This window comes from Sciurus carolinensis, chromosome 7, assembly GCF_902686445.1.
Source record: "Sciurus carolinensis chromosome 7, mSciCar1.2, whole genome shotgun sequence".
NCBI lineage: Eukaryota > Metazoa > Chordata > Mammalia > Rodentia > Sciuridae > Sciurus > Sciurus carolinensis.
In genome coordinates, this window is record NC_062219.1 from 119,143,255 (window position 1) to 119,166,252 (window position 22,998).

At 35.3% G+C, this 22,998-nt stretch overlaps 1 protein-coding gene across 2 annotated transcripts in view; it reads left to right on the top strand.

Annotated features, from left to right (window-relative positions):
- The window catches only part of Srpk1 (SRSF protein kinase 1), a 73,920-nt gene that overhangs the window by 27,303 nt on the left and 23,619 nt on the right, over positions 1-22,998 (top strand). Inside the window, exons 3-11 of one of the 2 annotated variants that reach the window (XM_047557965.1) lie at positions 5,256-5,374; positions 6,580-6,688; positions 8,446-8,533; positions 9,484-9,571; positions 19,205-19,311; positions 19,670-19,835; positions 21,224-21,249; positions 21,870-22,083; positions 22,457-22,876. In XM_047557965.1, coding sequence (XP_047413921.1) covers positions 5,256-5,374; positions 6,580-6,688; positions 8,446-8,533; positions 9,484-9,571; positions 19,205-19,311; positions 19,670-19,835; positions 21,224-21,249; positions 21,870-22,083; positions 22,457-22,876 — 1,337 coding nt within the window. Of the gene's footprint in view, positions 1-5,229; positions 5,375-6,579; positions 6,689-8,445; positions 8,534-9,483; positions 9,572-19,204; positions 19,312-19,669; positions 19,836-21,223; positions 21,250-21,869; positions 22,084-22,456; positions 22,877-22,998 lie in introns of those variants that run through there. The other variant, XM_047557966.1, reaches the window with a different exon arrangement.

Genomic DNA, 22,998 nt, shown 5'->3' on the forward strand with positions numbered 1-22,998 from the left:
CCTGGTATTCTATCAGATCATAATGGATTGAAGTTAGAAATAAATGAAAGAGTAAAAAACAGAAACTACTCCAACACCTGGAGATTAAACAATATGCTATTATATGATGAATGGATAACAGAAGATATTAGGAAGGAAATTAAAAAATTCTTAGAGGTAAATGAGAACAAAGAAACATCATATCAAAATCTCTGGGACACTATGAAAGCAGTACTTAGAGGAAAATTCATTTCATGGAGCGCATTTAATAAAAGAAAAACTCAACAAATAAACGACCTAACACTACAGCTCAAAGCCTTAGAAAAAGAAGAACAGACCAACACCAAAAGTAGTAGAAGACAGGAAATAGTTAAACTCAGAGTTGAAATCAACGAAATTGAAACAAAAGAAACAATACAAAAAATTGACAAAATAAATAGTTGGTTCTTCGAAAAAATAAACAAAATTGATAAACCTTTAGCCACACTAACAAAGAGAAGACGAGAGAAAACCCAAATCACTAAAATTCGGAATGAACAAGGAAATATCACAACAGACACTACTGAAATGCAAAACATAATTAGAAGCTATTTTGAAAATCTATACTCCAACAAAATAGAAAATTTCGAAGACATCAACAGGTTTCTAGAGACATATGAATTGCCTAAAGTGAACGAGAAGGACATACACAATTTAAATAGACCAATTTCAAGTAATGAAATAGAAGAAGTCATCAAAAGCCTACCAACAAAGAAAAGTTCAGGACCAGATGGGTTCTCAGCCAAGTTCTACAAAACCTTTAAAGAAGAGCTCATTCCAATACTTCTCAAAGTATTCCATAAAGTAGAAGAGGAGGGAACCCTCCCAAACTCATTCTATGAAGCCAATATTACCCTGATACCTAAACCAGACAGAGACACATTCAGGAAAGAAAATTTCAGACCAATATTCTTAGTGAACATTGACACAAAAATTCTAAACAAAATTTTAGCAAATCGCATACAAAAACATTTCAAAAAGATAGTGCACCACGATCAAGTGGGTTTCATCCCAGGGATGCAAGGTTGGTTCAACATCAGGAAATCAATAAATATAATTCATGATATCAATAAACTTAAAGTAAAGAATCACATGATTATTTCAATAGATGCAGAAAAAGCATTTGATAAAATACAGCATCCCTTCATGCTCAAAACACTAGAAAAAATAGGGATAGTGGGAACATTCCTTAACATTGTAAAGGCCATCTACGCTAAGCCCATGACTAATATCATTCTAAATGGTGAAAAACTGAAAGCATTCCCCCTAAAAACTGGAACAAGGCAGAGATGCCCTCTTTCACCACTTCTTTTCAATATCGTCCTTGAAACTTTAGCCAGAGCAATTAGACAGACCAAAGAAATTAAAGGTATACGAATAGGAAAAGAAGAACTCAAACTATCCCTATTTGTGATGATATGATTATATACTTAGAGGAACCAGGAAATTCCACCAGAAAACTTTTAGATCTAATAAGTGAATTCAGTAAAGTAGCGGGATATAAGATCAATGCACATAAATCTAATGCATTTTTATACATAAGTGATGAATCTTCAGAAAGAGAAATTAGGAAAACTACCCCATTCACAATAGCATCAAAAAAAAAACCAAAATACTTGGGAATCAATCTCACAAAAGAGGTGAAAGACCTCTACAATGAGAACTACAGAACACTAAAGAAAGAAAGAAACCTTAAGAAGATGGTAAGATCTCTCCCATGTTCTTTGATAGGAAGAATTAATATTGTCAAAGTGGCTATACTGCCAAAAGTGCTATACAGATTCAGTGCAATTCCAATTAAAATCCCAATGATGTACCTTATAGAAATAGAGCAAGCAATTATGAAATTCATCTGGAAGAATAAAAATTCAGAATAGCTAAAGCAATCCTTGGCAGAAAGAGTGAAGCAGGGCGTATCGCAATACCAGATCTTCAACTCTACTACAAAGCAATAGTAACAAAAACAGCATGGTATTGGTACCAAAACAGAAAGGTGGATCAATGGTACAGAATAGAGGACACGGACACAAACCCAAATAAATACAATTTTCTCATACTAGACAAAGGGGCCAAAAATATGCAATGGAGAAAAGATAGCCTCTTCAACAAATGGTGCTGGGAGAATTGGAAATCCATATGCAACAGAATGAAACTAAACTCATATCTCTCACCATGCACGAAACTAAACTCAAAATGGATTAAGGACCTCGGAATCAGACCAGAGACCTTGCATCTTATAGAAGAAAAAATAGATCCAGAGCTTCAACATGTCATCTTAGGACCAGACTTCCTCAACAGGACTCCCATAGCACAAGAAATAAAAGCAAGAATCAATAACTGGGATAGATTCAAACTAAAAAGCTTTCAGCAAAGGAAACTATCAGCAATGCAAAGAAAGAGCCTACAGAGTGGGAGAAAATCTTTGCCAATCATACTTCAGATAGAGCACTAATCTCCAGAATCTGTAAAGAACTCAAAAAACTCTACACCAAGAATGCAAATAATCCAATCGACAAATGGGCTAAGGAAATGAATAGACAGACACTTCACAGAAGAAGATCTACAAGCAATCAACAAACATATGGAAAAATGTTCCACATCTCTAGTAATAAGAGAAATGCAAATCAAAACCACCCTAAGATTCCATCTCACCCCAATTAGAATGGCGATTATCAAGAATACAAGCAACAACAGGTGTTGGCGAGGATGTGGGGAGAAAGGTACACTCATACATTGCTGGTGGGGCTGCAAATTAGTGCAGCCACTCTGGAAAGCATTGTGGAGACTCCTTAGAAAACTTGGAATGGACCCACCATTTGACCCAGCTATCCCACTCCTTGGCCTATACTCAAAGGACTATAATTCTTAAAATCAGCTTATTACAGAGATACAGCCACATCAATGTTCATAGCTGCTCAATTCACAATAGTCAGATTGTGGAACGAACCTAGATGTCCTTCAATTGATGAATGGATAAAGAAACTGTGGTATATATATACAATGGAATATTACCCAGCCATAAAGAATGATAAAATTATGGCATTTGCAGGCAAATGGATGAAACTGGAGAATATCATGCTAAGTGAGATAAGCCAATCTCAAAAAACCAAAGGACGAATGATATCGCTAATAAGTGGATGATGACACATAATGGGGGTGGGAGGGGTTAGTGTTAGGGTTAGAGTTAGGGTTAGGGAGGGGGGCAAGAATGGAGGAAGGAAGGACTGTATAGAGGGAAAAGAGGGGTGGGAGGGGTGGGGGGAGGGAAAAAATAACAGAATGAATCAAACAACATTACCCTATGTAAATTTATGATTACACAAATGGTATGCCTTTACGCCATGTACAAACAGAGAAACAACATGTATCCCATTTGTTTACAATAAAAAAATAATAGTACAGCACTGAGCAATTCAGTGACACCCTGTCTTTAAATAAAAAGTACAGAATAGGGCTAGGGATGTGACTCAGTGGTTGAGTGCCCAGGTTTAATCCCTGGTACCTAAAAAAAAAAAAAAAAAAAAAAAAAAAAAAAAAGGAATACTAAACCAGGCGCAGTGTTGCATGCCTATAATCCCAGCAACTCCATGGTCTGGTGTAGAAGGTTTCCAAATTCAGGGACAGCCTCAACAACTTAAGAGAGACAGAAAATATAAAATTAAAAGGAGAGTCAGACACGGTGGCACATGACTATAATCCCAGCAACTGGGGAGGCTGAGGCAGGAGAATCATTCAAAGCCAGCTTAAGCAACTCAGTGAGTCCCTGTCTCTAAATAAAATGCAAAAAAGAGCTCAGGATGTGGCTCAGTGGTTCAGTGTCCCTGAGTTTAATCCCACACCCCACAAAAAAAAAAAAAAAAAAAATTTAAAAGGACTGGGGGAGTAGCTCAGTGGTATTTCTTCCCTGGGTTTAATCCCTGTTGTGGGGGATGAGGGGATTGGAATGCTATAAATTGAACTTGGTGACATATTCCTGTTGTCCCAGCTACTCAGGAAGCTTAGGTACTTGGATTGACAACCCAAAAGTTTAAGGCCAGCCTGGGCAACATATAGCAAGACCCTATCAAAAATGAAGAAGGAAAAACAAAAAGGGAGAAGAAAGAAAGGAGGGAGAAAAGAAACAAAAGTGTTGTATGCCTTGTTTTTTAGCTAATGGCAGGCAGCTGTGTTAAGAACCTATATGCAGATCTAGGTCTTTTTGCCTGCTGAACTTCTCAGTGCACAAAAATCTTGATAAAACTAAATTGATGGCATACACAGAAAGGAATCAATACAATTTTAATGTATTACGAAATGACATTTCATTTTTAACTTATTAAATCAGTGAAGTGTTCTGAACTAGTAGCAGATAGGGATGTACCACCCTTTTGGAAAACATTTAAATTTATATAGCAGTCCTTAAAAGTATTTATGGCCAAAACTAGAGGGAAATGCCCCAATAGTTGTTCAGATTAGGGGTACCTTAAAACAACTGTTTATAGCATTTCTACATTTTGTTATTTTTGCAAATGAGGGAATGTTTTGGCCCCTTTTGGTACTCTAACTTTAGGAAAATAATTCTAAATTCAGAATAAACATTATCCAGAAACATTCAACACCTTTGTTTTTAATAATGAAAAATAGAAACAAGTCAAATGTTCATCTGACTAGAATGTGCCAAAGTAAATGGTGATATGTCTAAGGGAACTGTGTTAAGATTTAAGAGATTACAGAGAAAAAAGGAAAGAAAGTTTACACTAGAATAGAAAAAGTAAGAAACAAAATTATTTATAAAATGTGATTAGAGATAAATATATTTTTAAAGATACAACAAAATGTTGGAAGAAAATCCAGTAATTTCCTCAGTGACTATGTTTAGACATTAAAACTCAAGTAATTTTTCTCTTTGTACTCTTGTATATTTTCCAGCTTTTATTTAGATATCATGTACGAACTAACTTTAAAAAGTAGTATTTTCCTAACATGAGGTAAAGATCTAGCTAATTTTTTTTAGGCTGCCACTTGATAATAGTCTTTATTTTTATTTTTATTTTTTTAGTTGTAGATGGATACAGTACCTTTATTTGTGTGGTGCTGAGGATCGAACCCAGTGCCCCTCGCATGTGAGGCAAGCACAAACCCAGCCCCCATAATACTCTTTTTATATATTGTCTGAAGATGGGGGATTTGCTAATGATATTTTCTTCACCTCTTTTCTTCTGTCTATATGGAATGAATGTATTTGTGTCATTTCTTAGATCTGAAACTCAACACCGAGGCTCAGCTCCCCATTCTGAGAGTGATATACCAGAGCAGGAAGAGGAGATTTTAGGATCTGATGATGATGAGCAGGAAGACCCTAATGATTATTGTAAAGGTAAGTTTAGTTTATAAGGGGATACAAAGTAAGATATCCTTTTATTCATTTGGATATTTTGTCTATCAGTATAAGCTCAGTTTTGACGCTTTCTGCTTGTTGCGTCCTTTTTTGAAGATATAGAAAATTGTGTTTGCTCTTGGTTTGACTGAAGGTGCCAAAGTCAAATTTTATATTAATTAAATATTTACTTCTTTTTAAAAATGTTAGTACATATTACCTTAGAAATTTTCAGATATATATTAAATAGAAAAACTGTTTGCAGTGCTGTACCAGAAATAAACAAGTATAATATTTAAATAAATACTTTATTACTTATTTCTCATGGTGATAACTGCTTAGATAAGTTAAACTGGAATTCTAGATACTTAATGTGTCATCAGATTTCTTCTCTTTTCTGTTTCTTGATGAGACTTCCCAGGATCCTTGGAGTAGGAACTTATAAAATATTGTACTATCTAGGAAAAGAAATTGGTTAGTCCATATTCTCAGTAAGCAAAAGATAAATGTTAAAATATCTTGGTTCCTGACACTTTCGGCAACTATTTTAGGCCTTCCTGTTCGTTTTTATTTAGAGGAGAGCCTTCCATTTTCTACTTTTCAGCCAAATTAATAGAATTCATTATTCTGCCTCCTAAGAAATATCCTGAGGCTGCAACTCTAAGTAGATTTATATATTTAAGTAAATCTGTTGTGTTTTTGAGTGACAAAAGTAACCTTATACATAACCTTAATTTTCTTTGAGCATGGGGTTCTTTTGAAGAGAATCACTTGCTCAAGTTAAAATCTTACTAAGATTTTATGGAAGTTGGATAATAGAATCAGACATTATTGCCTTATGTACACATGTGACTGCGTGACTGGTGGGATTCTACATCGTATACAACCAGAAAAATGAGAAATTATGCTCCATTTATGTATGACGTATCATATTGCATTCTACTGTCATGTATAACTAATTGAAACAAATTTAAAAAAATAAAAAAATCTTTTTAAGATTTTGTTTGTAATATGAACTCAGTAATACTGTGGCTAATTTGACATTTAAGGTTTTCTTCTCTTGAACTGATTTTATAGGATAAACCTTTTTATTTGATAAAAGGCATATGAATGTTGAAAAATGGGATATAAGATACCTTTTCTTACTATTTGATTCTCATCCTGGTTATTCTTATATTCTTTCTTTCTCTGTTTTTTTCTTCTAGGAGGTTATCATCTTGTGAAAATTGGAGATCTGTTCAATGGGAGATATCATGTGATCCGAAAGTTGGGCTGGGGACATTTCTCAACAGTATGGTTATCATGGGATATTCAGTAAGTTGTACTGGTCCTGCAAAAGAATTAGTTAAAATGATACCTCCATGTTTTTGTCTGATTTCCCAAAGACAATCTGGGCTTCAGTCTATCTCTAGACTGATTGATTTCTTTTCCATATATATATGTGGTGTGATTTTTTTGTTTTTGTTTTTGTTTTTGTTTAATTATAGACTGATTTCTTGACCAGATTTTTGTTGTTGAAAGTAATCTTTATGTTCTTGGACAAAGCTCTTTTTGGGTCATGAAGTAATATATGTTCTTCTTGGACTGGGGACAAAAGATTGATTAAATTAGTATCAGCAAAGCACTTGGAACTCCAAATTCAAAGCCTTGAAAAATATTCAATTGTGTGTAAATTAATAATTGTCTCCCACTCAGGTAGGGCTAAATTTTTGGATAATGTTAGACTAACTTTTGTGAAATTATTTATTTTGTAACAGATTTGGTCAATCCTGCACTTAAAATTTTTCTCTACATAAAAATTATAGGCAATGCAAATACCCCTGTAACATTGAATATTTACCTACTTTTTACTTACTTTTATTACATACAAAATTTTATTTTATTTTATTTTATTTTAAAAAATATATTTTTTAGTTGTAGGTGGACACAATACTTTTATTTTATTTTTATGTGGTGTTGCGGATCAAACCCAGGGACTCATGTATGCTAGGCGAGCACACTACCTTTGAGCTACAACTCCAGCCCACAAAATATTTTATAAAATAAAATTCAGGTGTTTGCCATCCTACAACCCAAAACTAATTTTTTTTTTAAACTGAATGTTTTTTGTCACATTTTCAATAGTCCAGACAAAAACCTCAGTGTGACCAGCTGAGGCCCTGTCCTTGATGAAGTAGTAATTGCTGTCTATGTACTTAACTTTTTATCATTTAATTTTTTTGTGATTTTTGTCATTTCTGAGCCACATCCTCAGGCCTTTGTATAATTTGTTTGGAGACAGGGTCTTTCTAAGTTGCTAAGGGCCTCGCTAGGTTGCTGAGGTTGCCCTTGAACTTGTGATCCTTCTGCCTCAGCCTTCTAAGATGCTGGGAATGCAGGCATGAGTTACTGCACGCAGCTTGTCTTTTTGTTTTCATCCAAGTATTTCTTCTGGCTTCTTATAGGAAAGTGTTGTATATAGCTTTTATCCTTTAAACTTTTGCCATATAGATATTATACAGGGTACTTCTGATTTGATGGGGCTTTTCCTCTTATTTGTTCCTGTTTCTCAGTTTTACTTGGAATTCATGGGGCTATTAAAAAGGTAGATTTTAGCTAGGACAAAATATTCAATGGCAGATTATCTGAGAATGGATTCTTCTTCCTGTAAATGAAAACTGATCAGTTAGTGCCTTTAACAGTTATAAGCAATCCTATAGAAGACACTCAAGCTAGTTTGACTACAGGGAAATATGCAATCAGTATTTGTGTTTGTTCCCTGTGTCTCAGTTATAATCAAATCTTGTCTTCCAAAAATGAGGGTAGGTTGGGCGTAGTTGTGCACACCTGTAATCCCCATGGTTCTGGAGGCTGAGGCAAGAGGAGCTCGAGTTCTAAGTCAGTCTCAGCAAAAGTGAGGCACTAAGCAACTCAGTGAGACCCTTTCTCTAAATAAAATACAAAAAAGGGCTGGGAATGTGGTTCAGTGGTTGAGTGTCCCTGAGTTCAATCCCCAGTAACCCCCTGCTCCCCAAACCCCCCAAAAGAGGGGGTAGCATATTTAGTCTTAATTGCCTATGTTTGTTTCTTAGAGGGAAGAAGTTTGTGGCAATGAAAGTAGTTAAAAGTGCTGAACATTATACTGAAACAGCTCTAGATGAAATCCGGTTGCTGAAATCAGTGAGTATGTTTATGAACTGCAAAGCATTATAACGTTTTATAAGACATGCCAGGTGGTAGACTCTTTAACTTGGCTAAATTTTTAGTGTATTTCTGATACGCTAAGGAAATTTAGAGGAAGAGGACGATATTTACATGTTCCACTCCTGTAGTAGGGAATTGTTGGAACATGCTGTGGTAACTTTATTGAGCATATTTTATATTTTATATACCAGATAGTGGTAAAAATTCTCCTTACACAGACACCCCAAGATTTTTCAAACAAATAAAATTTTATTGAGCATGTTTTATGTGCCATAAATATTTATCTCTTCTACTGTGGTTAAATGGAAAGTTGTATGAGTAAATTTGTAACATCTATTTTGTTTTGAAATATGTAATATAAAATTAAACACCGTATTCATTAATTCCATCTTAACCTGAAAACTTGAACAAATTTTATCAAAAAATTACATTTTGTTGTAATTTAAGAAGATATCAGTGTGATAAAGGTGCTTAAACACGAGATTAGAAAACCTGGATTTTTTTCCATCTTTATCCTGGCATATTCTTCATCACTTTTTTTTTCCTTCTGACCCTCGGTGTTTCATTCATAAAATGAATGTTGGACCAGGAGATCTCCAAGGCAGTACTTTTCAAAGTGCCATTTTATGACAAGATATAAAGAACATGTGCCTAAAAGTAATTCAGCTTACTGTTTCTTTCAGAAAGTTTTCTAGGAAAAAAAAATGTCAACTGAACAAATAGTGTGGTTAGGTCTATAATTGATTTGCAACCTGTAAAGCTCCTTAATTCCTCATAATTTGGTAACCAGCACTTGATTTGGAGGCCACACTTTAGCAAAATTGTTGAATTAGAAAATTAGTGAATAGATTTATAGGAGCTCATTCTTGGAGTTGGGTTACTGTAGGTATTCTTCCATACTGAATACTGTCTCTTCCCCTAAACAGGTTCGCAATTCAGATCCTAATGATCCAAATAGAGAAATGGTTGTTCAACTATTGGATGACTTTAAAATATCAGGAGTTAATGGAACGCGTATCCTTTTAAGACTTTATTCTTAATAAATCAGCATTTGACTTTATCCCAGAGAAAGAAGCTGGATTTGTACAAATAGCATTGATGTCTTTTCTTGGCTAAAAAATATATATATAATAAGATTGCCTTCTTTTATTGAACTTTTCTGAACAAAGCTCTGATTTATGTATATTTTTGTGTGGCATGCTTTTTCAGGATATTGCTTTAGGCTCCCCTCCCTCTTCTCAGATAAATTAAAGCAAAACCAAAGTAAACATTTTTTTAAAATAGCTTTGTGTTACTAAATAAGAAAGCTTAGGGGAAAGTTTGTGTGTGTGTGTGTGTGTGTGTGTGTGTGTGTGTGTGTGAAAAATAACAGATAAATAAGAATTTAAGTTATGATTTTCTTTATTATTCACCAGGTCTTAATATTGAAGATACTGTGAATGTAGCTTTTGTTTAGAATTGAAAAAGGGAATGATTGTTTCCATTCTATTGTAATGAAAAAAATGACATTAAATGTTTTTATACATTTATTTAGAATTTTAATGTTGGAGGGAACCTTAACTGATTATGTTCATAAGTTAACTGATTAATGGGTGATGTGCAGTGAGCTACTTGAAAGGTTATTGCAACAACTATGCTTAAGAAAGCCTGTCAGTTTTTTTTAGAATCTGAAAAATTCAATTGGAGAATACAAAATTATTTGTTCAGTAGCTATCTAAAAATGGATAAGGAAGCCAGGAGTAGTGGCACATGCCTGGAATCCTAGCTACTAGGGAGGCTGAGGTAGAGGATAGCAAATTTGAGGCCAGCCTGGACAACTTAATGACACCCTGTCTCAGAATAAAATTTTAAAAAGATTTGGGGCTAGAACTCAATGGTAGAGTGGTTGCCTGGCATGCGCAAGGTTCTGGGTTCAATTCCTTATACACACAAAGTATAAGGAAAGACATGTCACATATCATTCTATTTTTCATGTCTGTTTCACTTTTCTGGACATATGTTCTTAACTGGTGGAGTTTTTGGTATTTTTTTTGTTTGTTTTTGAAATGGTGTACAAATGGCTCTGTAGTTACATGTGACTATGGGAAGAGATTTGGACAGAGAAGCAGGAAGAAAGGAAATTAGAGAAGAGATATTAATGTGAAAAGGCTCATCATTCTGAAGTTTTGAGTTATTTCCTTAGAGAAGTACAATTACAACCCCAAGATCTCTAAGGAAAATTGTTGACGTTCATCTTCAAATAATATCTTTTACCTACTGTGGACACTTCATCGATGGCTCTGTGTGTTTTTCAAAGTATTAAGAAGAGGGTTATATAAGACCTAAAAATCTATGCAGGATGTCATGGTAGTCATTAGATTCTGTCTTCTGTTACTCAGTTTTATAATGTTTATCAAATTGTGCCAATTTTCTTTACTTATTTGGGAAAATTACAAATAAAACTGTAAAAGTATTTCACATATTCTCAGTAATGTTGAGTACCTTTGTTTCACTATAAGGAAGAAAACTTTTAAAAAAAAGTTAATAGGTTTGAATTTCAAGTTCAGGGTATTTTTGAAATATTTCTATGTGATCCCTATCCACTTTTTAATTATTTTCTCCCCTTGTACTTAGCCATTTTTCTTTGCTCTTCCTCCTGCTTATCCTGCTTATCTCTCCACTGTCTTGGCTGCTGCATAAAAAGGGTTACTCAGCTGTGTTAAGGGTTAACTGCTTATGTCATTCACCTGTCTGTATCCCTTTTCACAGTTCAGCACACCTACAGATAAAACTGTATAGCTGCGTTTTTCTTTGTGCCTGAAAACTGCTTTTTTCTAGGTCATTGTTCTTTCTCACAATAAAATATAAAAGTCCCTGAATTAGGTAATTACTATAGACTTCAGTATTAAACAAGTTAATTCTATTTCCATGGCAGTTAAGGGAAGAAGAGGTAATAAGGAATGATAACTGGTATCCACATAATGACAGTAAGCCATTGAGTCTTTATTGGCTACCTACATGCCTTAAGTCTTCAGTACTTAGGACTTCAGTTAAAATTATGTAGTCTCTTTTGCTAACTCCTTATTCATAATGTACCCTAAACATGGCTCTTTTTCTCCCTATATTTTTTATTGGTGCATTGTTGTTGTGTATAATGATGGGATTTGTTTTTATATATTTGTACATACACACAGTCTAGCAGTATAATTTGGCCAGTATCATTCCCCAGTATGTCCCCTTTTTCTTCCCCTCCCTCCCCTGGTCCCTTTCCTCTGCTCCATTGGTCTTCGATTTTATGAGCCTAACCATGGCTATTACTCAGTGATGTTATTAGCCTTTTGTTGTTTTCTTCACACTTTCTCCTCAGTTTTTTTTTGGGGGGGGGGTGGAGTGGTATGGGGGATTGAACTCAGGGGCACTTGAACACTGAGCCACATCCCCAGCCCTATTTTGTATTTTATTTAGAGCCAGGGTCCTACTGAGTTGCTTAGTGTCTTGCTTTTACTAAGACTGGCTTTGAACTCATGACCCCTCCTGCTTCAGCCTCCAGAGCTGCTGGGATTACAGGGGTGTGCCATTCCACCCAGCTCCTCAATGTATTTTTTAATGTATCATTTTGAGTTTAATTTTTACTGCCTCTTCTGACTCCTCAGTCTTTTTTCACCCAAGCTATTTGACTCTTCCATTTTGAACTACAACCAGTTATGATATTCCTTTATTCAGTCTTTTTTTAAGCTACTAAATATGTCATTATTTTTAGTTCACCACTTAGATATTAAAACATTTGTCAAATTGTAATTTGTTTCTTCTCTAAACAAATAAAAAGTAAGAAGGTTAAAACTAGAAACAAGAGAATAATGGTTTACAGTTGAATGTGGTGCGCGTACCTGTCATCTAGCTACTCGTGAGGCTGAGACAGGATTCAAGGCCAGTCTCAGCAATTTGGCGAGACTGTCTCAAAATAAGAAATAAAGAGGGCTGGGGCTTTAGCTCAGTGGTAGAGCACCCTTGGGTTCAGTCCCCAGTACTGCTGGGTCAGGGTGGGGGCTTAAAAATTCTTTTATTTTTTTGTTTTGTTTTAAGCAGTTTGGATTTTTTTAAAAACTTGTTTTGGTAAATTTCAAACATAAAAAAGTAGAATAGTTTAATGAATCCCCACAGATCCATTAACCATTATAGCATTTAGCTCATAACCAATCTTATTAGAGTGTATCTCTAAAAGACAAGGTTTAAAATTATAACCTGAACCAAAAAAAAAAAAGGATCAGTTTCTTAGTCATCAAGTTTCTCTAGTCAGTGAGTCAGTGTTTGAGTCTCTTCAAATGCTTCAGGCTTTCTTTTCTCTTTCTCTCTCTCTCTCTCTCTTTTTTTTTTTTTTTTGGTAATGATATTAAATATACTTAACCTTGTGCAACGGTTACCACATCCATCAATGTAACTTTCCTGGAGTATCTTCTGTGTGAGCTGATTTTTTTTTGTAATGAAACATTTAAATTCCTTTTTCATTTCCTTTTGTATATATTATGTGACTATACCCTGTATGGTTACCACAAGGATTAGATTTGAATTTATAGGAGCTTAACTTCAGTAACATAAAAAACTCCTTTAACTGCTCCATGCTCACTCCTTTTGATTATTGGTGTTATAGAATTATGTCTTAAAAGCTATTAATTCTTTCAGAAGAATAGTGTCTTTTTAGGGCCAGGGATGTAGCTTAGTGGTAGAGCACTTGCTTAGCATGTGTGAAGCCTTGATTTGATCCTACACACCTCTCCTTCTCCTCCAAAAAAAAAAAAAAAAAAAAGTGTCTTTAAATTATGTAGAAAACAAAATGTGGAATTATAATCCAAAGATACAGTAATAATTGCCTGTGTATTTACCTTAATTGAGATTATTGTATCTTTCATTTTACTTTGCAGGACTCTATTTTGTGTTCCTTGCAAGGCACATCCAGTGGTATAAATTTCACTATTAACTGTTGATGTCTTAATTTCCCCCTCACTTTTTTTGTGTGTGTGTGTGTGTGCCTGGGATTGAACCCAGGGGCGCTTAACCTCTGAGTCACACATCAGTCCTTTTTATATTTTATTTAAAGACAGGGTCTTGCTGAGTTGCTTAGCTTAACTAAGTTGCTGAGACTGCCTTTGAACAGGGTCTTGCTGAGTTGCGTAGCTTAACTAAGTTGCTGAGACTGCCTTTGAACTTGCCCTCCTTCTGTCTCAGCCTCCCAAGTTACTGGGATTACAGGTATGTGCCACCTCACCCAGCTTCTCCCTCACTTTTGAACGACAGTTTTGTTAGCAATAGGTTTCTTGGTTGACAGTTTTTCTTTCAGCACTTTGACTATATTGACCTTCTAGCCTCAAGTTTCTTAAGAGAAATTTATAATCTTATATATGTCAATTCACAATAGCTAGATTGTGGAACCAACCGAGATGCCCTTCAATTGACAAATGGATAAAGAAACTGTGGTATATATATACACAGTGGAATATTACTCATCCATAAAGAAGAATAAAATTATGGCATTTGCTAGTAAATGGATGAAGTTGGAAAATATCATGCTAAGTGAAATAGACAAACCCAAAAAACCAGAGGCCGAATGTTTTCTCTGATAAGTGCGTGACAATATATAACGAGGTGGGGTGATGGGGGGAAGAGAAGAATGAAGGAACTTTGGATGTTGTAGAGAAAAATGGGGTGGGAGGGGGTTGGGGACAGAAAAATAGTAGAATGAAACAGTATTACTCTGTATATGTATGATTACACGAATGATGTGAATCAAAAAAATTAAAAATTAAAATATTTAAAAAATCTATATGTGACAAATCTCTTGCAACTTTCAAGATGCTTTTTCTTGTTTGAGTATAATACACCTTGGTGTGGATCTTTTTGAGTTCATCTTACTTATAGTTCGCTGAGCTTCTTGGATGTTTATATTCTGGTCTTTCAGCAAATTTAGGACATTTTCAGTATTATTTCTTCAAATATTCTCTCAGTCCCTTTTTGTGTCTTTTCTAAGACTGCCACAATTGGGCCACTTCATTGTACTTCTCTTCAATCTTTTCTTTGTTTTGCGGACTCAATATATCATTTCCATTGTCCTGTCTTCAAGTTTGCCTGTTCTTTTTTCTGCCTGCTTAAATCTGTCTTGGAAGTCCTCTAGTGAATTTTTCATTTCACTTGTAGTTTTCAGCTCCATATTTATTTTTGGCTACTTTTTAAGTTTTCTTTCCCTTTATTAATAAATTTATTTTGTTCATACATCATTTTCTTGATTTTTTTTTTTTTTTCCACCTTTATGCATCATGAAGACAGTTGTCTAAAGACTTTGTCTAATAAATTTGCCATCGGGTCCTTTTCAGGGGCAGTTTTTGTTTGTTTCCTTCAGATAAGCCATAATTTACTATTTCTTCATATTTCTTGTTGTTGAAAACCGAACTTGAATCTTAACAGTAACTCTGGAAATCAGATTCTGCCCCTTCCTCAGGGTTTATTGTGTTTTTAGTTTGTGTTCTACTATTAGGAAATGTAGGCTGTCACTGTGAAGGATCAGCCTGGGATGTAAACTGAAGGTCTTGTTGGGTCTTTCTGGAGAGCCTCGCCTTTCTCTGGGCGTACATAGTCAAGTTTCCCATGTGTGCAGTTGGTCTTGAACATTCCAGTCTTTAAGTCTGGCTCCTAAAGGGGAAACAGAAAAATGAAAATGAGGAAAAAGACATTAACCCTTTAGATCTCTACAAGTCACTTGGTAGGGCAGGGGCTTGAAGCAGTTGGGGAGGTGCAAAATTGGTCTTTTTATACTGCTTTTCTCTAATTTGAAGCGGTGGTCAGAGAACAGATCCTTAATGTTTCAGACAGCATCCTTTTTGCTCACCCTGGCCCCTGCAAGCTATGTGCAGGGCTGCCTCCACAGGACTGGAAGTAGGAAATGGGTAGCTGCTGTTGTGCTGAAATCAACCCAAATCAAGCACCATTTACTGTCTTCCCTGAAAGTTGCAAGCTTTCAGTATCCTCCTATAATTCCAAAACAATGATAGCAGACAACTCTGCCAGTGCAACACCCAGGGAGGGAAATAGATTATTGGTGGCTTCCTATTCTACCAGAACCCTCTCTGTTTGTTTATTTTCACTTGAGTTAGGATCCACATGAGCTCTTTGGCAGTTTATTTATTATCTGTCTCACCAGGATGTTCCAGGCTTATTTTGTACATTTCCTCTAGAATCAACCATTTCTCTAAGAACCCCTGATTCTGTCTAGTGAGAAATGACATCCAGAATCTTAAGTGCCTCAGGTTATGTATTGCTACTGTATTGATCATTGCCATTTTATTTATGATTTGTTGAATTGTTGTAAAAAGCAGATACCTTCCTTTTTTCCCCTCCCTTTTTTGGGGACTTATTTGAGGTTTTTCTCACAGCTTACTCTAGTGGTTGGGTAAATTTGCTGGTTTGGATTATTTTTCCTCCATGTGTTTTATTTTGAATGTTTTCTGTTGCTATAGTTCACTAATCTTTTAAAATTTTTCTTCCAACCTGCCATTTATCCCATTCAGTGTATTTTCACTTCTTATATTGTATTTTTCATCTCTAGAAGTTCATGTTTTATCTGTCTTGTATATCTTCTTTGTCTCAACTTTTTGAGCATGCAGAATATAGCTATGGCAGCCCTTTAATATTCTTTTCCACTAATTCTGTCACTTGTATTCATAGATTCTGGGTCCATTTAAATTAGTTACTCTAATTTTGAATATATTTTCCTGCATCTCTGTTGCAGCTCTAGAATGATTATAAATAAGATAATATAAAACATATGTTTAAAGATAATGCCAAACATGTTGGCTGCTGGATAACTTGCCTTCCTATAAATCTTGAACTTTTTTCTGGGGTGTGCAGTGCTTGGTTTAGAGATAAATATTCCTCTTGACTGAAGTCAAGACCTTCCTGAATATTCTACCCAATGCCCTGTGACTGAGTTTTTTCTAGTCTTTTTGGTGGGAACAAGTACTCTTCCAAGTCCATGCTGGGTACTGTTTTCCTCTAATTCTTTCAATTGACTTTTTTCCTCTGCCTCTGTTAGTTTCCTCACATGTATGTACTTGTTAGTACTCTGCTGAATACTTGAAGGGACCCTCTGTGAATTCCTAAGTTGTCTTCTATAGCTTTCTCCTCTTTGAGTCCTTGTATAGCTTCCTTGTCCCCCAGATTTTCAATTCCATCTATTCAACTTATAGGGTGCCTAGAAAGTTTCAAGGCAGCACAGTGGGGGCAGTCAGAATTTAACTCATTTGTTTCCTTTTCTCAGGGATCATTGCTCTTGTTCCCAGTAGCCAGAGTTTTCTGCTGTTTTTTTTTTTTTTTAAATAAATAAATAAATATATTTATTTTTATATATATATATGTATATATATATATAGGCTCTTTCTTTTTTTTTCCTCATTACAGTAGCTTGAGATGTTATCTTATTTTGATTTGTCATGTTCCATTAATCTTCAGTTCCTTTCATGACATTAACCTTTTCTGTTTTCTGTTTTTCTTTCTTATTTGGTTAAGAATTCAGGCTAGTTATTAGTTTGCTTCTTAATTTTGATTTGTCTGATTATTAGTTCAGGTTAATCAGTTTTGTCAAACCTGATAGATAGTGTCTTATTCTCAGTGTATTGTATCAGAGGGCAAGCAATGCAAATTTGTTTATCTTTGGTAGTGCTAAGTTTGATTACTTCTTTGAGGCCGTGCTTTACCAAATTCCCTGTTGTAAAAAATACTTTGTTCCTTTTATAATTAAAAAGTAATCTGTGAAGTAATATTTTGACACTGTGACAGTCATTTTCCCAACAGTCTTTTACATAGTGGTTTTAGTATTAATTGATTCTTACTGGAATCTGTTATTATTATAGTGATTATAAAATTGTGATTTTTGTTTCCATCATACCTTGTGTATTGATCATTTGACTCTCTTTAAAGAAGACATTTCCTTTCTGCCCCTCTCACACTTAAATAGTATCAGTATATGTACTCTTCTGAGGGAGAAAAGCAGGCAATACTGGGGATTGAACCAGGATGTGCTACCACAGAACTATATCTTTTTTTTTTTTTTTTGCTGTGCTGAGCTATTTTCCCAGCCCCAGAACTACATCTTTTTATCTTATTGTGAGACAGGTTCTCACTGAGTTGTCCATGCTGGCCTTAAATTTGCAATCCTTCTGACTTAGCCTCCCAATTTTCTGGGACTATAGGGATGTGCCACTGCACCTGGCTCTTTTTAGTTAGTTTGTTAACTCACAACTGTACTCTTATAGTCCTCACTTTGGCCATTGGCATTCTCTTCAAAATGATTCCTTTTTTTTGGGGGGGGGGGTTATTCCCTTGTTTGGGACAGCAGGGTGCTCTAAGCCCATACTGTATTTTCCCTGTCCAGTAGCCTTGGGTCTAGCCATTTCCAAGCAGCACAGGCTTTCTTCTAGTAGAAAATATTTAAAACAAAATCTAGACTGGAGTTACAGCTTAGTGGTTAAGTGCTTGCCTTACTCGCATGAGGCGCTGGGTTTTATCCTCAGCACCACATAAAAATAAAAGTATTCATCTACAACTAAAATTAAAAAAAATATATCTGGACACTAGGTCATTATTATATGTGTATGTCTCGACTTTTTAATGTATATAGTAATTTAGGAGGATAGAGGACAGCAACATAAGCCAGGTGCAGTGGCACACACCTGTAATCCCAATGGCTCAGAAGGCTGAGGCAGGAGGATCACAGGTTCAAAGCCAGCCTCTGTAACTTATGAGACCCTGTCTCAAAATAAAAAATAAAAATGGACTGGGGATGTGACTCAGTGGTTAAGTGCCCCTGGGCTCAGTCCTGCCCTGCCAAAAAAGGAAGACTAAAACTGTCAAAATCTCTGCAGCGCCCTGTACATTCAGAGTAGGCTCAGAGTATTCCTGCTATGTAGTGTGATCAGAATGTTTGAATATAGAGAACACACGGTGGAAGTAGGATGAAGATTAGTTTTGTAAACTATAAAGCATAGGTCAGTTTTTTATTTTTTAAAAATATTGAGGACTGGGCTGGGGATATGACTGAGTTGGTAGAATGTTTGCCTCACAAGCACAAGGCCCTGGGTTCAATCCCCAGCACCGCAAAGAAAAAAAATAATAAAAAAAATTGAGGGCTGAAGATATAGCTCAGTGGAAGTGCTTGCCTGCACTGGGTTCTATCCCCAGCATTGTTAAAGAAAGAAGAAAAGGTCGACATTTGCATTTTTATTTTGAAATCTTCTAATAATGCCAAGGAAGAATTTTCTTTTCTTTTTTTTTTTTTTTCTTTTAAACTTTCAGACTTTTGAGAGTGGGAGCTATTGCTCTGCAATGTTAGAGGAAAAAACTGCTTTGCCTAAATCTAATTGATAACTTGAGCTTAGTGCTTACAGTTTGTATGTGTGGGTTTTACTTTTCACTACTGAGTATGCATAATTTATTCAAGAAACTAGCTCTTCTTTTCATGGATGTTTTCAGCAGTAGACCTTGGAATTTCAGAATATTAACAAGCTTTGTAAATTTTTGTATCAAAAGAAAAGAATATGTAACATATTCATTATGGTGGAATCTACATCTTGTCTTGCCCTGTTTTTCTCTTGTGCCTCCTTTTATTCCTTAATGAACTCCTAGATATCTGCATGGTGTTTGAAGTTTTGGGGCATCATCTGCTCAAGTGGATCATCAAGTCTAATTATCAGGGGCTTCCACTGCCTTGTGTCAAAAAAATCATTCAGCAAGTATGTATCTCTGTCTTTGCTATGTAGCGATTTTTCAAATATTGCTAAAGATCAGGAGTTTCTTCTCCCAATATAATTTTTATTTTAAAAATCAGGGGGTTTTAATTGCTAAAATTAAGTGTTTTTTTTTTTCCAGCTGTGGGGTTTATTGTGTCTATCCTGTTTGCAGTTATTGAAGATATCTAAATCTCCTTTACCTACATTTAAACACTTAAAGGGTGTGCTGAACATTTATTCTCAGTCTTTATAAATGTACTTAATTAAAGAATATTTCCAAATAGAATTAACTTTGTAAAACTTGAAAATTTATAATCAATCTTGTATTCTTTGTTTACAAGTTTGCTGTATTCCCATTCAGGTGTTACAGGGTCTGGATTATTTACATACCAAGTGCCGTATCATCCACACTGACATTAAACCAGAAAACATCTTGTTGTCAGTGAATGAGCAGTACATTCGGAGACTGGCTGCAGAAGCAACAGAATGGCAGCGATCTGGAGCTCCTCCACCTTCAGGATCTGCAGGTATATTGGGTGAAGAGGGACTTTGCTCTCATTAGAAAGTTAGATAAATTTCTATCATTACCATTGTTCTATTGCCAGGGAGTTAATAAAGCACTGTTTGATCATTTAACTGTAAAATATTTAAGAATATGTCAACCTTCAAGAGACTTTTCCTATTGTTCCTCTGAGATTGTTGTATCTTTTAGGTACAGACATGTTATATATTAAAATAGTTCATTTGTATTGTTTTTTAAAGATGGTTTTCCTTTTATTTGATGACCATTTTTCCTATGCCTACTGCTTACCATGATCACACATGCTCACTTGTGGATTAGTGATCTGCACAGGAACAAGATAACATTGCATTTAAGAGCTTGGGTTTAATTTTAGCTTCACCATTGACTAGAAGACCTTAGCTGACTTACTCAATTTAATTTTCCCTCATTACATGAATTACCATGGTTAAATTTCACATTGATATCGTTACTAGCATGCCACATAATAGTATGTGTTGAATAAATTATGATTGCAATTGTTTTTTTCCTATTTTAGTAGTTAAGTCATATTTGAGGAACTTCCTTTTTTAATTTTTTTTTAGTTGTAGATGAACACAATACCTTTATTTATTTTTATGTGGTGCTGAGGATCAAACCCAGTACCTCGCATGTGCTAGGCAAGAGCTCTACCACTGAGCTACAGTCCCAGCCCTTGAGGAACTTTCTTGATATGCAGGTTGAAACCACAGTTATAAAGTTACTTTAAAGGAAGAGCAGAAAAGCAAGAAAAACAAGAAGTTGAAACAAGAGTTTCAGTTTTGCACAGTGAACAAGTTCTAGAACTCTTTTTGCACAGCAGTGTGGATATGGTGAACACTACTGACCTGTACATTTGAGAATGATTGAGGATACATTTTTCATCATAATGAAATTATTTCCACCTAACTTAAACTGTTACCCATAATATGTTCTAATATATTGTATTACTATAGTTCTTGGTGTCACCTAGCCTCCCCTTTTAAAATTGATAGGTTCCAGGGGAAAGAGTTAAGATTTGGAAGTACAGGTTGGGGATGAGTTACTTGTTGCTTGTCACTTTCTATTTTAATTAGTGTGTGGGAATGGGGAAATAGGTGATTTTAGCAGTATTAATAGTAGAAACCATAAATTAGGACTTGGTCCTTTGCATGTATTAATGCTACCTGGGGAAGGATTCATTTTAACTTTTTAAAGGTTTGACAACTTTTGTATACACTATTCGTTTTCTTTAAAAATAAGGATAATGTGGCTTCTACTAAAGTCACTTAAAAACAGGCTGTATAAAAAAGCTTTTCATTCTGGTCAGGTATCTTATCTAAGTTTATCTTGCCTGCTAAATGCTAGAATTCTTACTTGGCTTTCTTTTCTTTTCAGTCAGTACTGCTCCCCAACCCAAACCAGTAAGTATAAGGGGTTTCTATATTTAATTCTGACCAATGGGCTCTGGGCATGTATTCTTCCATTATAGATGGTCTCTGTTTAAACCAAGGGAGAAAATATTCCTGCGCTTCTATAATTTTCTTCAGTAAATTTCCACACATCTTCAGCAAATCTTTACTGGTGTTGCCTCTATAAATTTTGAGTGTCTGAGAATAAGCCAGCCTCAAAGACTGCTCAGTAAACCAAGATTTATTGTTAATTTATTTTTATGTCATTTTGTTTCATAAGAATATTTGCTGGTATTTTTGTTTTTGTTATTCTTTTTTTGGTCTGGGGATTGAGCCCAGGGGCACTTAACCACTGAGCCACATCCCCCAGCCCTTTTTACATTTTATTTAGAGACAGGGTCTTGCTAAGTTGCTGAGGCTGGCTTTGAACTTGCAATCTTCCTGCATCAGCCTCCTGAGCTGCTGGGTTTACAGGTTTGTACCACCATTCCCAGCTACAACTTTTAAGTTAATGAAAAACTTAGGGAAAGAGTGAAATTTAATCAGGAAGTATTTAAAGTTAACAGTTATCTCCAACTAGGGATAATGGATTAGCCACCTGAAGGCTTTATCTGTTTGTAATCTCCGCCCAGGCTGACAAAATGTCAAAGAATAAGAAGAAGAAATTGAAGAAGCAGCAGAAGCGCCAGGCAGAATTACTAGAGAAGCGAATGCAGGAAATTGAGGAAATGGAGAAAGAGTCGGGCCCTGGGCAAAAAAGACCTAACAAGCAAGAAGATTCAGAGAGTCCTGTTGAAAGACCCTTGAAAGAGAACCCATCTAATAAAATGACCCAAGAAAAACTTGGTATAAATAGAGCATCACAAAAATTATTTTATGGCACACTTTAGCATTGATTTATCATTGTTATATAATATAGTGGTTTCATACATACAGTACATCTCTGGGGGTGTCCTTATAAGAATTCAGATCTTTTCATAAATGTTAGGCAGGTGATATTCAAATGTAATTTCTAATATGTCTCAGGAAGTAGAACATAGGCTTTATTTAGCCATTGGGTAAGGATAAGATCTTTGTCCTTCCATAAGTAGGTTTTAGATATTTAGTCATGTTTTTATGTCACTCAGTATAAGTTCTAAAAATGTTTTAATCTTGTGAGAAATTGTTCTTTCACTCACATACATATACATACATCCTGTTTTGTTTGTTTGTTCCTTAGAAGAGTCAAGTTCCATTGGCCAGGATCAGACACTTATGGAACCTGGTGTAGAGGGTGGTGCAGCAGAAATTAATTGCAATGGAGTAATTGAAATCATAAATTATACTGAGAACAGTAATAAAGAAACATTGAGGCTTAAAGAGGATCTACATAATGCTAATGACTGTGGTGTCCAAAATTTGAAGCAGGAACCTAATCTCCTAAGCTCCCAAAATGGTGACAGCAGCACTTCTCAAGAAACAGACTCTTGTACACCTATAACTTCTGAGGTGTCAGATACCATGGTGTGCCAGACTTCCTCACCTGTAAACCAGTCATTCAGTGAACAGGACATCAGCCAACTTCAAGAAAGCATTCGGGCAGAGATACCTTGTGAAGATGAGCAAGAACAGGAACATAATGGACCACTGGACAACAAAGGTATCTGTGCAGATACACCAACACTCCTCCCCTGCACAGCACATTCATGATTTCTAAACTAAAAGTACCATTGTTTTTGTAACTAGTTTTACAGCAGGTGTTGTCCAAGTTACCTTCAGTTT